Source organism: Schistocerca serialis, chromosome 9 (assembly GCF_023864345.2).
Source record: "Schistocerca serialis cubense isolate TAMUIC-IGC-003099 chromosome 9, iqSchSeri2.2, whole genome shotgun sequence".
Taxonomy (NCBI): Eukaryota; Metazoa; Arthropoda; class Insecta; order Orthoptera; family Acrididae; genus Schistocerca; species Schistocerca serialis.
In genome coordinates, this window is record NC_064646.1 from 36,147,129 (window position 1) to 36,170,457 (window position 23,329).

General features: G+C 38.7%; 1 protein-coding gene across 1 annotated transcript in view; it reads right to left on the minus strand.

Moving 5' to 3' along the window:
- Window positions 1–23,329, minus strand: part of LOC126418805 (putative fatty acyl-CoA reductase CG5065) — a 129,712-nt gene that overhangs the window by 1,593 nt on the left and 104,790 nt on the right. Inside the window, exon 7 of the mRNA XM_050085742.1 lies at window positions 516–773. Within this exon, the coding sequence (XP_049941699.1) occupies window positions 516–773 (258 nt within the window). The remainder of the gene's footprint in view (window positions 1–515; window positions 774–23,329) is intronic.

Genomic DNA, 23,329 nt, shown 5'->3' on the forward strand with positions numbered 1-23,329 from the left:
CACGCCAAATTTCTTATGTCCGTTGAAACTGATACTGATCAATGTTTTACAGGTTCTGAGTTTTAATCTGATGATTACAGTATCTGAAATAATGTTATAAATAAAGAAATATATTAAGCAATCTAGACAGCTTTATTCACAAAATTTCCACTATAATCACAAGCTCACCCAGGAAATTTATTTTCTTTACTGATATACTGGTCTTGTATAAATTATCTGCATGGCCAGGAGCATAATCAATGGGTGGAGCATGGAGATGATGCAATAGTCTGTACATTTAAAGGTAGATTCTGTTGTACGTAAGATGTACGCATAAGTAAGATGAATGTGGTATGTAAGAAATGGACAGAATGCTAGAATTAATTTTGAAGCCTATTTACATATTTTTGTATGTGTGACTGTATTGTTTAAATATTACAACAGTTACTTTCATGTCATTTTTTTCTGCTCTTTAAATATCATATGGTTGCTGTAGTTTACTCAAGATTATTATGTAAGAATTGAAATTTGCTTACCTTCTCAGTTTCAATTTTGCTTTTGTGATACTGGCATCATCCAGGTTTAATATGAACCTCCTATAACCAAGTACCCACAGTTTTATGTAATCAGATATGTCAATCCTTGTTGCATCAAAACTAAATTGCTGCTGGTCATGTTTATTTAGCCTGTGCTGAAGGTCTTTAAGATTCTGGTTTGGAAATGACCACTCATTAAGAATGAAATATTTCACATTCTCTCCAGCTTCATATATTTTCTTTTGTAGTTTAAATAACCTGCCAATCAAGTGAATGAGTTTTATAAACCATATTGTGAGAGTGATAGCGTGTAACAAAAATTTGCTAACATTACATACATTGTTCAGAATTTTATTATTGTGTATAGCACATAAAAAGAAATTGGAAAATACCTGCCAAAGCAAAGATCGTGATATACAAGCCACATTATTTGCCAATTTTGACCTACGGGTCAAAATGTTGGAGTTGGGCAACGAAAGATCTGAGCAGAATACAAGCAACAGAGATGCACTTTTTATGAGGGATCATTGGTAAGACGAGAAGGGACAAGATAAGGAGTGGAACAATGTGAAACACCCTGCAGATCAAGCTCCTAAAAAAACTATGGAGATGAGTAGCTGAAATAGTTTGGACACGTTGAAAGAATGGGACCAGAAAGACTTCCAAGAAGACCCCTAGAATGGACAGAATCTGGACGAAGACCAGCTAGAAGATGGAGAAATCTGGTGAAGGATGATGTGTGAAGCCCAGAGGATGCAATGTGAGGAGGTGCTCAGTGATAGACTGTGGGCGAAAGGAGAAGCTGGAAAGATCCTCTGTGAATGACCCGCATAAGCAGAAACGTTTCAGGAAGAAGAAAAAGGTTACAAACACCAAAATGTTATGAATATAAATGAAGAAGTGGAGGTTGTTGCAAGATGGATAAAACACTGCATTTGTTCATCATATAGATCACAGTGCCACTAACAGATAACACAAAGATGGTAACATTTATTTTCAGTTTCTCAAAGTGTATTCTGTGGACACTGATAGCAGCAACATAGAAAAGGAAGAAAAGAATACTAAGAAACCCTATTTTATCATTAGCATTGTAAGAAATTAAGGAGATGATGTAGAATGAGAAAAAAGAAAGAAATGTATATGAGCTACCTAAACTATTGTTCCAGAAAACTCAAGAGTTGCTGTCACCCATTTTAATACTGCTGTTCACAATGAGGCAAAGCATAAAGTTAGTGAATACATTCTTTTCCAACTGTGCTGCTGTTGCCTTTGAGAGACTTACACAATTCACATGTTTGTTTACATACAGAAGCTGATTTCCAAATTTTTCTTTGTGAGAGACCACATGTACCAGATAGTTCCAATTCAAAATTGTGGATTCTAATATTTTACTACTCATGTCATTTTCACATAATTTTTCATTGACTGTGTCAGTAATGGTGTGTATGATTATATATTTTTGAGCATTTGCAAGTGCTGTAAAGAGCTTGTACTATAATTTTCAATCCAATAGGGCCTGCAGCTGTGATGAAATTTTTGAATGATTTTGTGTTGCCTTTAGCTGCCATTCCCTTCATTTAATGTACAATTGTACAATTTCGGCCTTAGACAATTTTCAAGTATCGAAAACGGAAGCATTATACATAAGATATAATAGTAACACTTGTGATTTTGATTTAGAAACAAGTCATATCTGTAGATATACTAAGCACATGATAACTTACTTTATGGATGATTTGTAACAATGTTATGTGAAGAATAGATGCTAAGTCACAGATCATCATCATCATCAGCAGCCAATTCAATCATTAAATGATGTGGTGTCTTTGAGTCGTGGATTCAGGTAGGCTTTCAGCAGTCTTCTCCTAGTGGGACGGTCGTGGGCAGTTCTCTGCCAGGTGTTACCAGCGATCTTCTTGATGTCTTTGTCCCATCTGTCTGGTGGTCTTCCTCTAGGCCTCTGGTGCTCTCTTCGACTCCACTCCAGTCCTAGCTTTTTTTCCATCTGTTGTCTTTTCTTCTTGCGACGTGGCCAATCCACTGCCATTTCAAGGAACCTACTGTCTCCAAGACACTAACAAGTCTAAGTCATAGATAGGCACTACAAAATAACTGTCACAAAATAAGCTTTCATCCAACAAGGCCTTTGTCAAAAATAAATGACAGACATACACAGACTGTCATGCAAACGCAACTCACACACACATGACCACAGTCTGTAGCAGCTGGAGCCGGACTGAGCCTAGTCTGGCTTCAGCAGCCACAGACTGTGGTTATGTGCATGTGAGTTGTATTTGCGCGTTTGTGTGCGTTTTTGTGTGTGTGTGTGTGTGTGTGTGTGTGTGTGTGTGTGTGTGTGTGTGTGTGTGTGTGTGTGTGACCTATTTTTCACAAACACCTTGGCCAACAGCTTATTCTGTGACAATATTTTTGTTGTGCCTATATTTATTTATTTATTTATTTATTTATTTATTGGTCCAAGAATCAGTTTTGTACATTGTTTGTACATGTGATATAGGACAGTGGTAAACCTAGTTAGTTTACAACACAGTAGTTATTTTGACTACATTGTTGACATAATAAAAATGCATAATAATGTAGGTTGGTGTACTACATTGCTTCTACATGTGATAATAGCAGTTATTAAGTGAGATGACATGATAAGCTCAATGTAAACTATATTATGAATTGACAATTAGTGACATTTGGCAAATGAAGTTTACTTATTATGATGTTCCATAAACTCAGACAAAGAATAGAAGCAGTGGTCAACCAAAAACTGTTTTAACTTTATTTTAAATGCATTTAATGTTGGTATGCATTTTAGGTAAGAAGGCGTATGGTTATATAACATAGCTCCAGAATGATACATTCCTCATTTGCATAAGTTTGTATTTACTTTGTTCCTGTGTAGGTTCATCTTCTACCTAGTTTCATTTGTGTGTATATCATAGTTGTGTCTGAAGAGATTTTCTTTTTTTAAGATGCTCCCTTTGTGAAAATTAGTATTTCGTATATATACGAGTAAGGCAGTAGCAATATTTTCAGAGTTTTAAAAAGGGGTCTACAGGAATCCTTACATTTAGCTTTTTTTATAACCCTGATAATCTTTTTCTGTATTTTAAATGTTTTGTAGTATTTGTGGAATTCCCCCAAAAAATTATTCCATACATAAGTAGCGACTGCATACTGCAATGATACATTGTCAGCACCGATGAGCAACTTGTATTTTGAGTGACAATCCTAACAGCATATGCTGGTGAATTCAGTCCCTTATTTAAATTGTTTAGGTGTACCTCCCACTTCAGATCTGCCTGAACATGTACACCAGGAAATTTTGTATGACTGACCTTCAACACATTTTTTCCTTCGATAGTGAAAACAGGGTTTGCAGGATGGAGGTTTTGTGTGGTATGAAAGTTAACTGCCACAGTTTTTTCAGAATTTATGATGAGTCTATTGCTCTCGAACCAGTGTGTTAAGGTACGCATAATTGATACTGCAGTCTCCTTTAGATTTTCCTCATTCTGTGATTTAATTAGAATATTAGTGTCATCTGCAAACGGGATAGTGGTTCCATAATGTATTTTAATAGCCAAGTCATTTACATACAGCAGAAATAGGACAGGTCCTAGAACTGACCCTTGTGGGACTCCATACTTTATTTTCTGCTCATCACTGTAAAAACTAGAAATTTTTTTTTCACAATCTTTGTGTTTTATTTCTGTAATCTGCCGGCAATTACTGAGATATGATTGGATCCACTTTTCAGACTGGCTTCGTAATTCCATAATTACTTAATTTACACAAGAGAATGCCATGATCAGTTATATCAAATGCTTTACTTAGATCCATAAATATTCCAGATACAAAACTCGAACTCGGGACCTTTGCCATTCGCGGGCAAGTGCTCTACCATCTGAGCTACCGAAGCATGAGTCACGCCCGGTACCCACAGCTTTACCTCTGCCAGTATCTCGTCTCCTACCTTCCATACTTTACAGAACCTCTCCTGCGAACCTTGCAGAACTAGCACTCCTGAAAGAAAGGATACTGCGGAGACATTGCAGAGTGAAAATCTCATTCTGGAAACATCCCCCAGGCTGTGGCTAAGCCGTGTCTCTGCAGTATCGTTTCTTTCAGGAGTGCTAGTTCTGCAAGGTTTGCAGGAGAGCTTCTGTAAAGTATGGAAGGTAGGAGACGAGATACTGGCATAAGTAAAGCTGTGGGTACCGGGCATGAGTAGTGCTTCGGTAGTTCAGATGGTAGAACACTTGCCCGCGAAAGGCAAAGGTCCCAAGTTTGAGTCTCGGTCGGGCACACAGTTTTAATCTGCCAGGAAGTTTCATATCAGCGTATACTCCACTGCAGAGTAAAAATCTCATTCTGGATTCCAGATACATGTTGTTTATCATCCACTGCTTTTAATACTTCATTTAAGAAGGCAAAAATTGCTGACTGAGTTGACTTTCCAGCTCTGAACCCATGTTGGGAGTCACTTATCAGCCTCTCTTTATTGAGGCAAACTTTTAATCTTCTAAGGAACATTTTTTCCATAACTTTGCTGAAGCCCAACAAAACTGAAACTGATCTGTAATTAGCAATATCACTTTTTGCACCCTTCTTATGCAAAGGTGTTACTTTTGCAGTTTTTAGGTTATTTGGAAATACACCACTCTCAAAAGATGAATTTACGATGTCTGTTAGTGGTTCCACAATAAATGTAGCACTAGCTTTGATAATAGCATCTGTTATCTCATCAACACCCACTGAATATTTATTAGGTAATTCTTTTAGGATTCTTGACAGTTCCTCAGGTGTTGCTGGATACAGGAATAATGTGTTTGAATGAATTTTTTGATCTGTTTGTCATGGTGTGTATTTATTAACTGCTGTGCTGTGTTTGGGAAGTTATTGTTGGAAGCACTAGCAACATGTTTGGGGTCAGTTAGTTTATTTTTGTTCATAATCAGCTGTATATTACTGTGATTAATTGGCATGATACCCATTTATTTCCTTATAATTTGCCAGGTTGCTTTAGTTTTACTCTTGGAATCACACAATTTTTTGTCATTTTCCAGGTTTTTTGCTTTTGAAATAACTCGTGTTAGTATTCTTTTGTATCTTTTGAAATATGCAGTAAAGTCAGGACTGGTATTATGCTTGGAATACTCATACAATCTCTTTCTTTTATTTAAGGAAAAGCCATTTCAAAAAAATGTTTGAATGTAGCCATAAACTTATCATATTTCTCATTGGTCTCATTACAGTCATATACATCTTTCCAACTTTCACCCTCTAGGAGAGAACAAAAATATTCCTCATTTTTTATACTGAAGTTCCTTACAGTGTGTTGTATTCAACTGGGAATTTGGTGTCCTGAAACATTCATTGCAAGAATATGAGCATCATCATCATCAGTTATCTGCTATATTAGCAGGTCCTTTGCCTCTCCATTTTCTGCGATCCATTGCTTCCTTCTTAAGGCTGCTGTATGTTGTACCGTCCATTCTGTCATCCAGTATCTGGAATCTCTTCCTTCCTCGCTTCCTTTTCCCTTCTACATAACCTTCTAAAACTGTTTTTATCAGTCCGTCATTCTTTCTTAATATATGCCCAATCCAATTTCTTTTTCTTCTCTTTATTACATCTAGTAACTGCCTTTTCTCTCCCACTCTTCTCAGTACCTCTTCATTTTTTACTCTGTCCATCCAACTTATTCCTTCCATCTTCCGCCATGTCCAGATCTCAAAAGCCTCCAGCCTTTCTCTGTCTTTTTTCCTCATAGTCCATGTTTCAGCGCCATATAGAAGAACACTCCATACAAGACATTTTATGAGTCTCTTTCTGAGTTCTCTGTCCATACCGCTGCAGAAGATTCTCCTTTTCTTATAAAACGCCTCTTTTGCCATTGCTATCCTTGTTTTAATTTCTGTGGTGCACTTCCAGTCGGTGTCTATCCTGCTTCCAAGATACTTAAAATTTTGCACCTGTTCTAGTTTTTCTCCATTCAGCACAATTTTTAGTTCCTTATTTCCTCCTATTGCCAATACTTTTGTTTTATTTGTGTTAATTTTCATTCCATATTTTTTCCGTTAGTTGCAATGGTGTCCACCAAATCCTGTAATACTTTTTCCCCTGTGGCTAGAAGGACCATGTCATCAGCAAATCTCAAGCACCCTACTCTTCTTCCTCCAATTTCTACTCCTTTGTCATCTAATGAGCATTGGTCAATCATATTTTCCAAGTACAGGTTGAAAAGAGTAGGTGATAAACAGCATCCTTGTCTTACTCCTTTCCCTAGTCTGATCCAGTTTGTACTTTCTCCTCTCACTTTAACTGAAATAATATGAGCATAGTGATCGCTAAAACCCATGTTTACAACTTGTGTGTTATAGGCATATTTGCATGTATTTATCAAGATCTGATCAATAATAGATGCAGAGGTAGGTGTTTCTCGAGTTGGTTCAGTTACTGTAGGACTGATGTTGAACGATTGTAGTAAATTGATAATGTAATCTTTGAATTTATTGGATTTCGAGAAATCAATATTAAAGTCACCACATATAATTATATTTTTCTTGGGAGAGAGAATTTCTTCCAAGAGTTCCTCCATGTGATTGTAAAACACTTTTTGTCTCTATCTGGTGACCTGTATACACAAATAATAAATGTATTTTGCCTTGGTAGTTCAGCAATAGAGAGTCTATATCTTTTTTACAGGACAGTTTATGATATTTAGTTACAGTATTGAATTCAGTATTTTCTTTAACATATATACAAGTACCCCCATGACTCGATATTTCCCTAAAAACATGCTTGCAAGTTTGAACTGAGGAAGGTATGTTTGCTCTAACATATTTTGTCTGAGCCAGTGTTCAGTAAAGGATAGTACAGAAATATCATTTAGGTCATTTAATATTATTTCTATTTCATTTAGTTTATTTGGGAGCCACTGAACATTTTGATGGAGTAATTTAAAATTAGGAACAGGGAGGGAATCATTTCTTGCTTGACCACTTACCTCACTATTTGAGCTAGTGTACTTAGTGGTAAAAAATCCTCATGTTTTCCAGGAATGGTATTCCTGGTGTTTACCATGTGGCTTGCTGGTTCACCGTTTGTGGGTTCCTGCCTTTCTTCTGTCGAAATGTTCCCAACTTTCACTTTTTTTCCGTCCTTTTTCACCCATCTGTCCATTAACGACTGCCTTGTTGCTGCATTTGATGGCTTGAAATCGACCTAGTGAGTGAGTTGTTATGACTTTCATTGGGCTTATTTTTTGTTATAAAATGGTCCATAACTGTCTTTTGTGTGTGTGTGTGTGTGTGTGTGTGTGTGTGTGTGTGTGTGTGTGTGTGTGTGTGTGTCACTTTCACTTCGAGACTGGCACTTTCTATCTGATTGTCCGTTTGCATATGCTTTTTTCCTGTACCAGTACTTGATTTTTCAGTTTTCTCCATGTGTATGAAAGAAGCAAGCCTATTACAAATGCGAGTCTTTCCTTGTTTGTTTACATGTAAGCCATGAGTTGTATATTCATTTCTTTTCAAGCGTTCGATTTCGAAATTCACAGATAACCTCTTCCTACACACGCCTGTGGCAGTGTTGATTTTTTGTAACATAATGCAGTTTGCAGCTTTGATTTTTCCATTTAGACCTTGTGCATCATGTCTAAGAGGTATTGGATGAATTATTACATTTGTTTTTTTGCATGAGTTTAAGTATGTATTCCAAAAGGATCTTTCTATGTTCCTCTGCAATTCTTCCAGAGGTTTAGTTGACGGAGAAGTTATCAGTTAATTTGTCTGCGTTTTTCACAACTTCTTTAATTGGCACACCAGGTTTTATAATACTTTGCACACTGAATGTTTTGCCTAATTCATCTTGTAGTATACTCCCACAGTTTCTGCCATGACTGTTGCTTAAAACAAGAATTTTATTTCCTTTTATAGCAGTTGTTTGAGGCCTAACAGATCGCGAGTTTTCACACTAAACATGGTTATGGTTTTTCACTGCATTTTGCTCATTATGAGGTACTTGTGCTTCTGAATCCTTGATTTTAATCTTCATAGCACTGTTTTCTTCTTGCAACACTTTTTTAACTTCTACGACTTAGCATCTCCACTATATGGTGAGTAGCAACTATCCTTTTCATTATATTGTTACATTCCATCCTGGATTTTCCTATGTTTTATGGATGATTTTTTTTAGTAGTAACACAGAGTCATAGGGGCAACAACATACATGGCATAATTTATTACTAAAAATCATCCATAAAGTAAGCTATAATGCACGTAGGATATCTACAGATATGAATAGTTCCTAAATCAAAATCACAAGTGGCACTACTGTATAACGCTTCTGTTTTAGATACTTGAAAATGGCGTAAGGCTGAGATTGTACAATTGTACATGAAATAAAGAGAAGGCCAGCTGAAGGCAACATGAAATCATTCAAAAAAACTTGTACTAGTTTATCATTAATTGTAAACTTACTTATTACTTTTTATAAACTTTTGCAACAGCATCCTTGTTCAAAAACAACTGTTCCTCAATTTCATTGTATATTGCAGTGCATATCTGGCTGAATAAGCATACTTTTTTTTTTTTTGGTTGAGAATTTTTGCTACAATTGTTATGTATACCAGTAATTTATTTCATCATACATTTTACAGTTACTGCAAATACTTAACATGTCATGTAACACTAGTTCTGTCTTTTAATAGGAGTGTATGTTGTCTGTATATATAAAAAATTAAGGCTGTTGATTAATTTGTTGGTGACAACTCCAAAAAATTTCAAAGAAGCAGAAAATTGTATACCAAGTTTTTCTCTTGTCATAATAGATATCTCTTTTTGGTTATTAATCAGTCCAGTGCCTAAAGACAACAAGTAGTACTTGTCACGTATTAGGCCAATAAATTAAAAGAGAATCGGGAAGCTTAGTTTAAAATTATTTGTTTACTGTTTTGTAAAGTCTTACATCTGCATCCAAATAGGTACTCCACAAGCCACCATAAGGTGTGTGGCAGAGAGTACCCATACCACTACCTATCATTTCCCCTCCTGTTCCACTCGCAAGTAGAGCAAGGGAAAAATGACTGTCTGTACATCTCCGTATGAGCCCTAATTTAATCTTCGTGGTCCTTAAATGCGATGTATGTTGGCGGGTGCAAAACTGTTCAGTAGTCAGCTTCAAATGCAGATTCCCTAAATTTATCAATAGTGTTTCCCCGAAAAGAAAGCCGCCTTCCCTCCAGGAATTCCCACGTGAGTTCCCGAAGCAGCTCTGTAACACTTATGTGTTGTTCGAACCTACCGGTAACAAATCTAGCAGTCCCCCTGTGTGTCTTCCTTCAATCCAACCTGGTTCGGATCCCGAACCATAGAGCAGTACTCAAGAATAGGTCACACTAGCGTCCTATATGCGGTCTCCTTTACAGGTGAGACACTCTTTCCTAAAATTTTCCCAATAAGCCGAAGTCAACCATTTGCCTTCTCTACCACAGTTTTCACATGCTTCTTCCACCTCATTTTGCTTTGCAACGTTCCGCCCAGATATTTAAATGCCTTGACTGTGTCGAGCTGGACACTAGTAATACTGTATCTGAACATTACAAGTTTGTTCTTCCTACTCATTCGCATTAACGTACATCTTTCCACATTTAGGATTAGCTGCCATTCATCACACCTATTGGGAATTTTGTCTAAGTCATCTTGTATCTTCCTACAGCCACTCAACTTTGACAGCTTACTATACACCACAGCATCATCAGCAGACAACCACAGACTGCTGCCCACCCTGTCTGCCAAATCATCTATGTATATAGAGAACAACAGTGGTTCTATTACACTTCTCTAGGGCACTCCTCACAATGCTCGGGTCTCTAATGAACACGTGCCATCAAGGGCAACATACTGGGTCCTATTATTTAAGAAGTCTATGAGCCAGTCACATATCTTTGAACTTATTCCATATTCTCTTACCTCCGTTAACAGCATGCAATGGGGCATTTTGTCAAATGCTTTCTGGAAATCTAGAAGTATGGAGTCTGGCTGTTGCCCTTTATCCATAGTTCTCAGTATATTATGTGAGAAAAGGGCAAGTTGAGTATAGCACAAGCGATGCTTTCTAAAACCATGCTGATTTGTGGACATCAACTGCTTAGCCTCAAGATTGATTATATTTGAACTGAAAATGTGTTCAAGGATTCTGCAGCAAACACAAGTTAGGGATGTTGGTTTGTAATTTTGTGGGTCCATTCTTTTACCTTTACTGGAGTCACTTGCATTTCTTTCCAGTTGCTTGGACTTTGTGCCGGTCGAGAGATGCACGATAAATGCAATATAGGTAAGGGGCCAATGCCGTAGAGTACTCTTTTGTAAAATTGGACTGGGATTCCATCCAGATCTGGTGATTTATTTGTTTTCAAATATTTAAGTTTCTTCTCTATACCAGGTATGCTTCTGTCTATTTCATCCATATGGGAGTTTGGCCAATGGTCAAATGATGGCATGTTTGTAAAGTTCTCGTGTACGAATGATTTCTTGAATGTGAAATTTAAAACTTCAGCTTTCATTTTGCTATCTTCAACTGCCAGACCAGACTGGTCAACAAGGGACTGAATGGAAACCTTAGACCCGCTTAGCAATTTGACGTATGACCCGAATTACCTCGGGTTCTCTGCCAGATCTTTTGGTAAGGCGTGACGATGGTAGTAGCTGTATGCTTCGCGCGTAGATCTTTTCACAGACATATGAAGCTCTATTAACCTTTGCTTGTCATCATTTGTGTGTCCCCATTTGAATCTAGAGTGCAACAGCCTCTGCTGCCTCAGCATCTTATGAATTTCGTTATTAAACCATGGTGGGTCTTTTCCATCCTTTATCCACTTACTAGACACGAACTCTCCAGACCACAATTTACAATCTGCTTAAATTTTGCCCATAATTCCTCTACATCCATCTTACTAGTACTAAGTGATTCACTGTCTAAGTAAGATGTTAATAACTGCTTATCTGTTGTATTTAGCAGAAACACTCTCTTAGTCTGCTGATCTAGCTGCTCAAGACAACCAGCTACTTTGCAGCACAACTTGAATGCTGTTCTCAAACATGGGATGGGTTAGTTGCTGTTCCTTTGCAGGCTTTCCTGACAGATCTGTTACAAATAAACTTTTCAGGTTTGCTGCCAAATAACATTGTACATCTCTCACAATATTTCGCTGAACCCAGTGTTTGACATTTTCAGGTAGCAGCAGTTGCTGTAGTCACTCCTATAAGATGTGACGTGATAAGCGCACGGCAGCATCGAAATTTATCAGGCCAGGAGCAGGAATTATGCTTGCACAGAGAGATGCTCACAGTGTGTGAAGTGTCTGTGTCTTCATGATCTTTGCTTGTGCTATGCATGGCTTGATTCACTTGCAGCAATGTAAGCTGCCTTCTTGGGTTCCTGCCTAACTGCATTTTTGGGAATGAACTGCCAGTATCCTTCGTTTACTAATCAGATGGAGGTAACAAAATCGAAGAAACTCATTCCCCAGAGAATGCGCATAAATATCTTTGAATATTGCAGAACATTCGTATTATACTCAAAATAAATTCACAGTATGTGTTGAAAACACTGACATAAAAAAGTAAATTTAAAATAACGTACTTCAGAATGCGAACCTTCTTATTTCGATTCTGTAATCCATATCTTTATCCACTACGTACTTTGAAAATGTGAGATTTTTGTCTTTTGTGTTGGTATCACAGTATCTTTCGAAGGCTTGACTCAGTGATGCACTGATACCAAATGTTTAATTGTGAAGGTGACGTGTACTCTTTGTGATCAAAAGTATTTGGGCACCCCAAAAAACATACATTTTTCATATTAGGTGCATTGTGTTGCCACCTACTGCCAGGTACTCCATATCAATGACTTCAGTAGTAATTAGACATCATGAGAGAGCAGAATGGGGCGGCCCACGGAACTCATGGACTTTTAATGTTGTCAGGTGATTGTGTGTCACTTGTGTCCTATGTCTGTATGCAAGATTTCCAAACTCCTAAACATCCCTAGGTCCATTGTTTCCTATGTCATAGTGAAGTGGAAATGTGAAGGGACATGTACAGCACAAAAGCATACAGCCCGACCTCGTCTGTTGAGTGACAGAGATCGCTGACAGTTGAAGAGGGTCATAATGTGTAATAGGCAGACATCTATCCAGACCATCACACAGGAATCCCAGACTGCATCATATCCACTGCAAGTACTATGACAGTTAGGGGGCAGGTGAAAAAAGTTGGATTTCATGGTCGAGCGGCTGCTCATAAGCCACACATCATGCCTGTAAATGCCAAATGAAGCCTCGCTTGGTGTAAGGAGCATAAACATTGGACGATTGAACAGTGGAAAAACATTGTGTGGAGTGATGAATCACAGTACACAATGTGGCGATCCGATGGCAGGGTGTGGGTATGGTGAATACGCGGTGAATGTCATCTGCTAGCGTGTGTAGTGCCAACAGTAAAATTCGGAGGTGGTGGTGCTATGGTGTGGTCATGTTTTTCATGGAAGGGGTTTGCACCTCTTGTTGTTTTGCATGGTACTATCACAGCATAGGCCTACATTGATGTTTTATGCACCTTCTTGCTTCCCACTATTGCAGAACAATTCGCAGATGGCGATTCCATCTCTCAATGCGATCGAGCACCTGTTCACAATGCACATCCTGTGGTGGAGTGGTTATATAATAATAACATCCCTGTAATGGACTGGCCTGCACAAAGTCCTGACCCGAATCCTTTGGGATGTTGACTTCGTGTCAGGCCTCGCCGACTGACATCGATACCTCTCCTTAGTGTAGCACTCGAAGAATGGGCTGCCATTCCCCAAGAAACCTTCCAGCACCTGATTGAAAGTATGCCTGCGAGAATGGAAGCTGTCATCAGGGCTAACGGTGGGCCAACATCGTATTGATTACCAGCATTACCGATAGAGGGCGCTACGAACTTGTAAGTCATTTTCAGCCAGGTGTCCGGATACTTTTGATCACATAGTGTATGTGATAAATCTTTAATACACCATTGCCTTGAAATGGCGTACTGCAAATTACAGTGAAAAACAGCTAAATATTTCATTCAGGATTCATTGAATATTCAGATGCCAGGGTGGTGGAGCTGTGTCCTGCTGTAATAAGTAGTCTCTAGAATACTCAATAATTTTAGGAACAAGCCAGTTTTTCAGGAGTATGTTGCTCCAGTAACGATACTGTGATCAAAAAAGAAAAGTTCATAAACTTTTATCAGTGATACAGAGCAAAACACACAGACTTTGGGGTTGACTTGTTCATGTTCCAGTGTCACATGGTGATTTTGTAGCCCCATATTTGAACATTGTGCCTGCTGACTTTCCCATGTAGGTGAAATGTAACTTCTTCACTAAAAGTTCCACAAGGCAGAAACAATGTATCTTCTTCCAAGTTTTGGAGCACACAGTTACAAAATTCTACGTGCTTTACCTTACTGTTTGCCTGAAGAGCCTGCACCTGTTGTAGATGGTACGGTTTGTACTTTAACCAGCACCTTGGTATATGCCAGATAGTTGTTTGCTGTAGTCAAAGTTCCCTACTTACTCTGTGGGTAGATTCCTTAGGTTATGTTCAGAACTCACTCGAATGCACTTTATGTGCTCCTTCGATGCACGTAATCAGCCTGGGCTTTTACCTTTGTGCAGAGAGCCAGTTTTGTCAAACTGTTTATTCCACTGACAATACTCTTCCTCATTGGAGGTTTGACGTTAAACTTATGCCAAAATGCACAGTGCACCACAGTCGCAGGCTCACTTATACTGAACTTACGAGTGCAAAAATCTTGTATTGTACAGTAGCCATCTTGCTTACAGCTAATGCACTACAAGATACGGCCAGTGTTGGATTGCTCTTATGGCAGTACTCTAAACTTTACAACATCCTCTCTCAAGTATACTTAACAGAATTCATGTACAATGTATAGTGCAGGAAATATAGTGAACTAAAATTGTGCCCATCTTTTTGAATCGTCCTGTATTTTCCCCATTCCTATGACATGATAATCCACATATCACAAGTACCAAATGATGAGAACTTCAAAAAAGGGTGGAAAATCTAAAAATATGAGATACATTGCTTAAATAAAAAAATCCAAGATTGTCCGCAAATCTTAAGTTTAAAACTAAGACAGTTTTCTTATTATATGTTTTAAAATAATTGCTGACATGTTTTATTGCATTACAGAAGTTCAAGGTATTTATTCAAACATCAAAACTTTAACATTATTTAACATGAGGCAGGAATGTTTTGAAGAATTTATTTCAAGAAAAACAAGCAGAGAACCCCTTACAAGATGCACAGAAAATATTGCGAGCCCACTACTACCGTTTACAGATGCGAGCGCACTGCTTACTCACGGGACAGCTGCCACCAGTACAGTGGTGCATGTTGGGTGCCTCGCAAAGCCAACTGGCAGCCCATGGCTCAGCCTCTTTGTGCCAGCAGATCCTTCCACCTCTGTCCCAGTGTTTGCCTCACTTCGGTCCCCACCCCAAACCAGGGGACCATTGCTAGAAGTTGACGGGACAGAGACTTGGCTTCTGGAGATGGCAGTGACATGTCAGTTCACACGACAATACAGACTGCTTTCTACATATGATAAATGCTCTCAGAAACGTAGAAATTCAAGTTCCTGATTTGTCGTCGTCGTCGTCGTCGTCGTCGTCATCGTCATCATCTTCATTTCCCCTCTATCCAACATCTGGTCAGTATGGGATATCAATGGTACTTCGCTACTTTACTCGGTCTTTCCACCATTCTTCTTCCACAATTTGGTTCCATAGCAGGTTTCTCCTCCTTAAACTCATCTTTATTGTATCAGTCCATCTTGTTCTTGGTCTTCCTCTTGGCCTCTTGCCCTCAATCTCAACTCTCTCACCTTCCCAGTAAGGGTCATCACATTAATGATACCCACCTTCATTGTGTTGGTGCTGTCCGCCCCGATAGCTGAATGGTCAGCGTGACGGACTGCCATCCTAAGGGGCCCGGGTTCAATTCCCTGCTGGGTTGGGGATTTTCTCCGCTCAGGGACTGGGTGTTGTGTTGGCTTCATCATTATTTTATCCCCATCTGGTGTGCAGGTCACCCAATGTGGTGTTGAATGTAATAAGACCTGCACCGAGGCGGCCGGACCTGCCCTGTTACAGGTCTCCTGGCCAATGACGCCAAATGCTTATTTCATATCATTGTGTTGGTGCCTAGTTGCCCACTTCTCACAGTTCCCCCATCACCCCAAGAACTGCGCGTCGCCTGCAGGGAATGCCCTAAACTTTTCCGAGGCTGGTTTTGAAGTACCATTTCATATATAAGCTATTATTATGATGGGGTCGCCACTCCCAAACGCATTTTAGAGGTGCTGCCAGCATATGTTTAGGCTGCTCCTACCATGTTGTATATTTTCATAGTTTCATATTACTGACTTTCTTACTGAAACATGGGTGATTATTATGCTGTAATTATTCCCTTATGCTAAAGTAGAAAAATCTCAGAATATTTTTGTATGTGTCAAGATATGGAAGTAACTACAGTCTTTTTATTTTTTAAATAGTGTTTAATATCTCCCCAGAGAACAATATGTTGACATGACACATGTTAATATTTGCAATAATCTGTGTGGGCTAATAATAGTTTGAGCCTTGTACTGAGTCAAGATATAACAATTATCTGTTCTATTCATATAAAAACCAAGAAACCACATAGCTAGTATGAAAATGCTGGGCTCATAAAAAGTGATGCTGTTTCTCACTGAGTTAATAAATATTGCCGCTGTATATTAGCGATAAGTTGTCCTGTTCAAGTGAGAACAGCTCTGAACGATCGAAGACACAAGGTTTCTGTAGACTGGTAATAATACACTCAGATGTGAAGTACAGTGAAACCTTGCTTAGTGAGCACCTCCCATAACACGCAATGAGCAAAACAAATTGCAAAAAGAAAGACCCGCTTAACGAACGATGTTTCGCATAATGAATGACGATGGTTTAGTGGACATCTCCACTGTCGGCAGTGGCATATGAACAACGTTTTTAGTATGTACTGCTGTCTGGGTTTAGCACTCTTTCTGCTACCCTCTTAGTGCAGCTTGTGATCATACATTTTTTTAAACTTGTGTTTACACAATATTTTTTGTGTGCAAATTTGAATAATCTTCGTAGAAATGTCCCCAAAGATAAAGCTGCAAGAAGACAACCATAAGAGAAAGAAAATGACCTTAGAAATGAATCATTGAAAAATGCAGATGTGGTGCGAGTATTGCTGATTTAGTACACACATACAATCGGTCTACATCAACTATTTGTACTATCCTTAAGAACAAGGACAAGAGTAAGGAGATAGATACTTCAAAGGGAGTGAGAAGAGTATCTAAACAACAGCTTCATATCCTGGATCATGTTGAAAGATTGCTCCTTATATGGGTAAATGAATAGCAATTTCAGGCAACACTATTAACAAGAACATCATTTTGTGAGAAGGTGAGAATGATTTTTGCTGACCTCATTAAGAGGATGCCAGGATAATCATTCGCCAAAGAAGTGTTTATCGGAAGCCGTTTATGGTTTGAGAAATTTGAGAGATGAACCGGTATCCACAGTGTTGTGAGGCAATGTTGATGCAGCCAGCTCTGACACAAAGGCAGCAGAGAACTTCATAAGGAACTTCAAGATGCTTGTAGGTTCTGAGGATTGTCTGCTACAACAGATTTTTAATTGTGCAGAGACAGGTCCATTCTGGAAAAAGATGCTGAAGCGTACCTTTACAACAGCAGAGGAGAATGCATTGCCCTGTCACAAGCCAATGAAAGACTGTCTCACACTGCTATTCTGTGCCAATGCGAGTGGCGAATTCAAAATTAACCACTGCTTGTTTACCATTCATAAACACCTTGAGCCTTCAAGAAGGGTAATATCCAGAAGAGCAGGTTAAATGTGATGTGGAGGTCCATGAACAAGGCTTGGGTGATGTGATCTTTTTTGTGATTAGATCAATGAAGTGTTTGGTCCTTCAGTGAAAAAATATTTGCTCGAGATGAATCTGCCACTCTGTCTTGCTTGTTATGGACAACACACCTGCTAATTCTCCTGGCCTACAAGATCACCCCCCTTGAAGAATGTCAGTTCATCAAGATCCAATTTCTGCTCACAACACCACTCTGTTGCTCCAGCCTATGGACAAGCAGATCATTTCTAACTTTAAGATGCTCTACAGTAAAGCACTCTTCGAGCATTTTTATCAATTTTCTGAAGCTACCGATCTCACTTTCAGAGAGTTTGGGAAATATCATTTCAACATTGTTTCCTGCGTCAAGATGATTGAAAAGACGTAGGAAGGGGTTACCAAGAGAACTCTTATTTCTGCTTGGAAGAAGCTTTGGCCAAAGTGCATTTTTGAATGAATGAATTTCAGTACCTGTGGAGCCTGTTGTCAACAAGATTGTGTCTTTGGGCAACAACATGGGATCAGAAGTAGATAACAGTGGTATTGTTGAGTTTGTGGAAGACCACAGCCAAGAAAAGACCACCAAAAAGCTTATGGAGTTGCACTGTGTTTCACAGCAGGAAGTTGTGGAGAGGAGTTCAGAGGAGGAGGAGGAGGAGGAGGAGGAGGCAGTGGCAGCAACACCAAAGTGGCATTCTTCTGGCACAGTAAGAGAAATGCTGAAAGCATGAGAATCAGTTGCATTGTACATTGAAAATAATTTTCCCAATAAAGCAGTGGCTACGTGCGCTACAAATTTATTTGATGATAATGCTGTGTCACATTTTCACCAAGTGCTGAAGCATCAGCAAAAAGAAATGACTGTAGGTAGGTTCCCAATAAAAAAGAATTAGTTGTGCATCATTAATAATAAAGTACATAATGCTATATGTATTATTATTTTTAAGTAAATGGCATGAATAACATAAATCTTTCAGTACTTTTTCTGCATGGAATGAATTATCATATTTTTCATTAATTTATGTGGGATAAGTTGTTACGCTTAATGAATGTTTAGCAGTAAGAGTAAGATTCTGGAATGAATTATGCTCGCTGTGCATGGTTCCATTGTATCCCATACATGCAACACCATAGCTTTTCTCAAGTAAAGAGGTGGGGAGTGGACTTTCAGTGAAACTTGTTTCTTGCAGAAGTGCACAGTAGCAGAGCAGGAGGAAACTTCACATGGATGGAACACAAGTACAGTAATCGCATCAGGAAAACATGCTCATGAAGCTCCTTAAAGACATGGTCATTGTGGTGCATTCAGTAAGGTGGTGTTACATACATACTGTACTTTCAAACTAAATTCCTAACTAGCTGTAGTGGCAGCAGTAGTAATAGCTTCATACCAATAATTCAAATAGATTATTGACTAGTTGTACCACAACGACCACAGTTTTGATATGTAACAGTGTTGTCCCTTATCTACACTGATTTTTGCTGTTGGCAGGCTTTTGTGCGATTGAAATTTGTCAGTACTCATATCAGAGGAGAGTTCTAGATGGATAGTATGGTTGTAGTGCAAATGAAGTCAAGGATAGATCGCAAGCTTTCAAAACACTGTTTTTCAAGAAAATAAGAAAAACATAGGAATGGTGTGAAATAGTTGTAGATGTAACCCCACATACGTGGTTATAAAGAGTTAATCTATTATGAATTAAGGCTCTACAACCTGTTCTTCCATTTACTCCCAGGATGACCTCTTGCACTTGGTGGATGATGCCAGCCATGATGTGTGCCGCATGCACTTTTGATGCATTCTCATCCTCAACTCTTTGGCTGCTGTAGATGTCCTTGTTACCTGCTGAGTGGAGTGTTGTGAAATTATCACATCTGTGTGTGCTTAGTAGCCTGCGACTGAGCTTCTAACTGGGCAGGTCCTACCTCGCCCTGTGCTGAAGATTTGTGGAGAGCTTTCTGTGATGTTTCCTTCTATTGCTCAAAGATTTATCACTATCAAGATGAATGTAATTGTAGCTGTAAAAACTAGTTTCTGACTTTGAAGCCTCACTGTGAATTTAGGGTCGCAAATATGCAGAAACGTAAAGACACCTTTTCATTCAACAGTTTCTGTTCCGAACTTATTATCACCGCTTTCCGATTTTTGGTATTTGGAGGAACTATTAAGTATGTCTCTTGTCAAAACACAAGACTGTTGTGTTACATCTGTTGATGTAGACAGCTTATGGCTGCTGCTTTCAGAATGTGTTGGGGAGTTATCATTAACAATAACATTGAATAATTCACCCTCATTGCCACTTTGTGTCCTTATGATCTCTTCCTCATAGCAGTTAGACACCTTGTCATTTTCTTTGCAGAATAGATGATGAGAAAAATGTGATCCCATTCTGATAAACAGTAAGACAATGTGAAGTGGAATGCCGGAAAAGAGAGATCATAATAGCTAAAGTACCTAAAGAAATTCTGGTTGTATGTATAGGCTGTCATTGACACTGAAATTAGCATCCAGTGACTCTTGGGTGAAACAGGAACTGAGACTTAGGGTAGCAGAGCAAAGGGAGAAATAGTAAACTCTGTTTTCAAATCTTTCTTCTGTGGGAGACTACAGTGATGTAGATTTTTTTTTAAAGAAATTTCTGCCATTTGACTTAATTGTTTTCAAAAACTTCTTTACAGAGGAAACCTCAGGATATTTGCCCCAATTTAATCCTTGTACCAATGGAAAGATGAATGAAACAAATATTAGTGTTAATGTCATTGAGAAACAGCTGAAATCATTAAACCTGAATTAAACTCCATGGCCCGATGGAATCCCTATCATATTCTATACTGAATTTTTGGCTCAGTTAGCACCCCTTTTTTCAACCATAGTATGTCACTGATCCCTGGAACAAAAACCATTCCCAGTAATTGGAAGAAAGCACAGGTCGCACCTGTCTACAAGAAGGGTAGTAGAGGTGATCCGCATAGCTACCGAACAGTATCCTCAATATGGCTTTGCTGTAGAATCTTAGAACATTTTCTGAGCTCTAACATAATAGGCATCTTGAACAGAAGATCACCTCCATTCCAACCAGCATGGATTCTGGAAACATCAGTCATGTGAAACCCAATTCGCCCTGTTCTAACATGACATGCAGAAAGCCTGGGTCAAGACAGTCAGGTAGATGCAGTATTTCTTGACTTCCAAGACACGTTTGACTCAGTACCACATCTACACATATTATCAAAAGTACAATCATACAAGATACCAAGCAAAATTTGTGACTGGATTGTGGATTGTCTGGTAGGAACAATGCGACAAGTTATGTGGGATGGAGAGTCATCAATAGATGTCTTATTGTGGTCTTCAGTCCAAAGACTGGTTTGATGCATCTCTCCACACTACTCTATCCTGTGCAAGTCTCTGAGTAACTATTGCAGCTACTTCCTCCTGAATCTGCTTACTGTATTCATTTCTTGGCCTCCCTCTATGGTTTTTACCCCTCCACACTTCCCTCTAGTACTAAATTGGTGAGCCCTTGATTCCTCACAATGTGTCCTACCAACCCATCCCTTCTCCTAGTCAAGTTGTGTCATGAATTCCTCTTCTCCCCAATTCTGTTTAGTACCTCCTCATTAGATATGTGATGTACTCATCTCATCTTCAGCATTCTTCTGTAGCACCACATTTCAAAAGCTTCTATGATCTTGTTGTCTAAACTGTCTATAGTCCATGTTTCATTTCCATACATGGCTACACTCCAGATAAATATTTTCAGAAAATACTTCCTGACACTTATATCTATACTCGATGTTAACAAATTTTGCTTCTTCAGAAACCCATTTCTTGCCATTGATAGTCTACATTTTATATTGTCCCTACTTCAACCATCATCAGTTACTTTGCTTCTCAAATAAAAAAAACTCATCTAATACTTTAAGTACCTCATTTCTAATCCCTCAGCATCACCTGATTTAATTTGACTACATTCCATTATCCTTGTTTTGCTTTGCTTTTGTTGATGTTCATCTTATACTCTCCATTCAAGACATTGTCCATTCTGTTCAGCAGCTCTTTCAGGTCCTTTGCTGTCTCTGACAGCAAACCTCAAAGTTTTTATTTCTTCTCCTTGGACTTTAATTCCTGCTCCAAATTTTTCTTTTGTTTCCTTTACTGCTTGCTCAATGTATGGGTTGAATAACACTGGGGATAGGCTACAGCTCTGTCTCACTCCCTTCTCAACCACTGCTTCCCTTTCATGCCCCTCGACACTTATAACTGCCATCTGATTTCTGTACAAATTGTAAATAGCCTTTTGTTCACTGTATTTTACCCTGCCACTTTTAGAATTTGAAAGAGAGCATTCCAGTCAACATTGTCAATAAATTCTCTACGTCTACAAATGCTGTAAATGTAGGTTTGCCTTTCCTTAATCCATCGGCCATAAGAAGGCGAAGGGTCAATATTGAATGACATTTTCCTACATTTCTCGTGAATCCAAACTGATCTTCTCTGAGGTTGGCTTGTACCGGTTTTTACATTCTTTGTATTTTGCACCCATGACTTATTAAAGTGATAATTCGGTACTTTTCACATCTGTCAGCACCCGCTTTCTTTGGAATTGAAGTTATTATATTCTTCTCGAAGTGTGAATTTTTTTTTTTCCTGCCTCATACATCTTGCTCACCAGATGGAAGAGTTTTATCATGGCTGGATCTCCCAAGGCTAACAGTAGTTCTAACGGAATGTTGCCTACTTCCGGGGCCTTCTTTCGATAGAAGTCTTTCAGTGCTTTGTCAAACTCTTCACGCAGTATCATATCTCCCTTTTCATCTTCATTTACATCATCTTCCATTTCCATAATACTGCCCTCAAGTACATCTCTCTTGTATAGACCCTCTATATACACCTTCCACCTTTCTACTTTTCTTTCTTTGCTTAGGAATGGTTTTCCATCTGAGCTCTTGATATTCATAGAGGTGTTTCTCTTATCTCCAAAGGTCTCTTTATTTTCCTGTAGGCAGCACCTGTCTTACCCCTTGTGATACATGCTTCTACATCCTTACATTTATCCTCTAGCCATTCCTGCTTAGCCATTTTGCATTTCCTATCAATCTCATTTTTAGAAATTTGTATTCCCTTTCGCTTGCTTTATTTACTGCATTTTTGTGTTTTCTCCTTTCATCAATTAAATTCAATATGTCTTGCGTGTTCAGGGTTTCTACTAGTCCTCGTCTTTTTACATACTTGATCCTCTGCTGCCTTCACTATTTCATCTCTCAAAGCTGCCCTTTCTTCTTCACTGTATTCTGTTCCCCAGTTATAGTTAATCGTTATCTAATGCTCCCTCTGAAACACTCTGCAATCTCTGGTTCTTTCGGTTCATCCAGTTTCCATCTCCATAAAATCCTGTCTTTTTGCAGTTTCTTCATTTTTAATCTGCAGGTCATAACCAGTAAATTGTGGTCGGAGTCATTGACAGGTGCAGCAGTAATTTCTAGTGTGCCCCAGGAAGTGTGTTGGGATCCTTTATGTTCAGGTTACATATTAATGATCTTGCAGATGATGTTAATAGTAACTTCAGACTTTTCACAGATGATGCAGTTGTCTGCAACGAGGTACTGTCTGAAAAAAAGCTGCATAAATATTCAGTCAGATCTTGATAAGATTTCAGTGGTGCAAAGATTGGCACTTTGTGATGAAGCAAGCTGGGATATTTTGACTTCCCCACTTGTTTTGCCATATGCCTTGTTAAAAGTCATTTTTTCGGAAATTTTGGATGCTGATGCGGGGCTCCTGGCATGTTGGAGGACC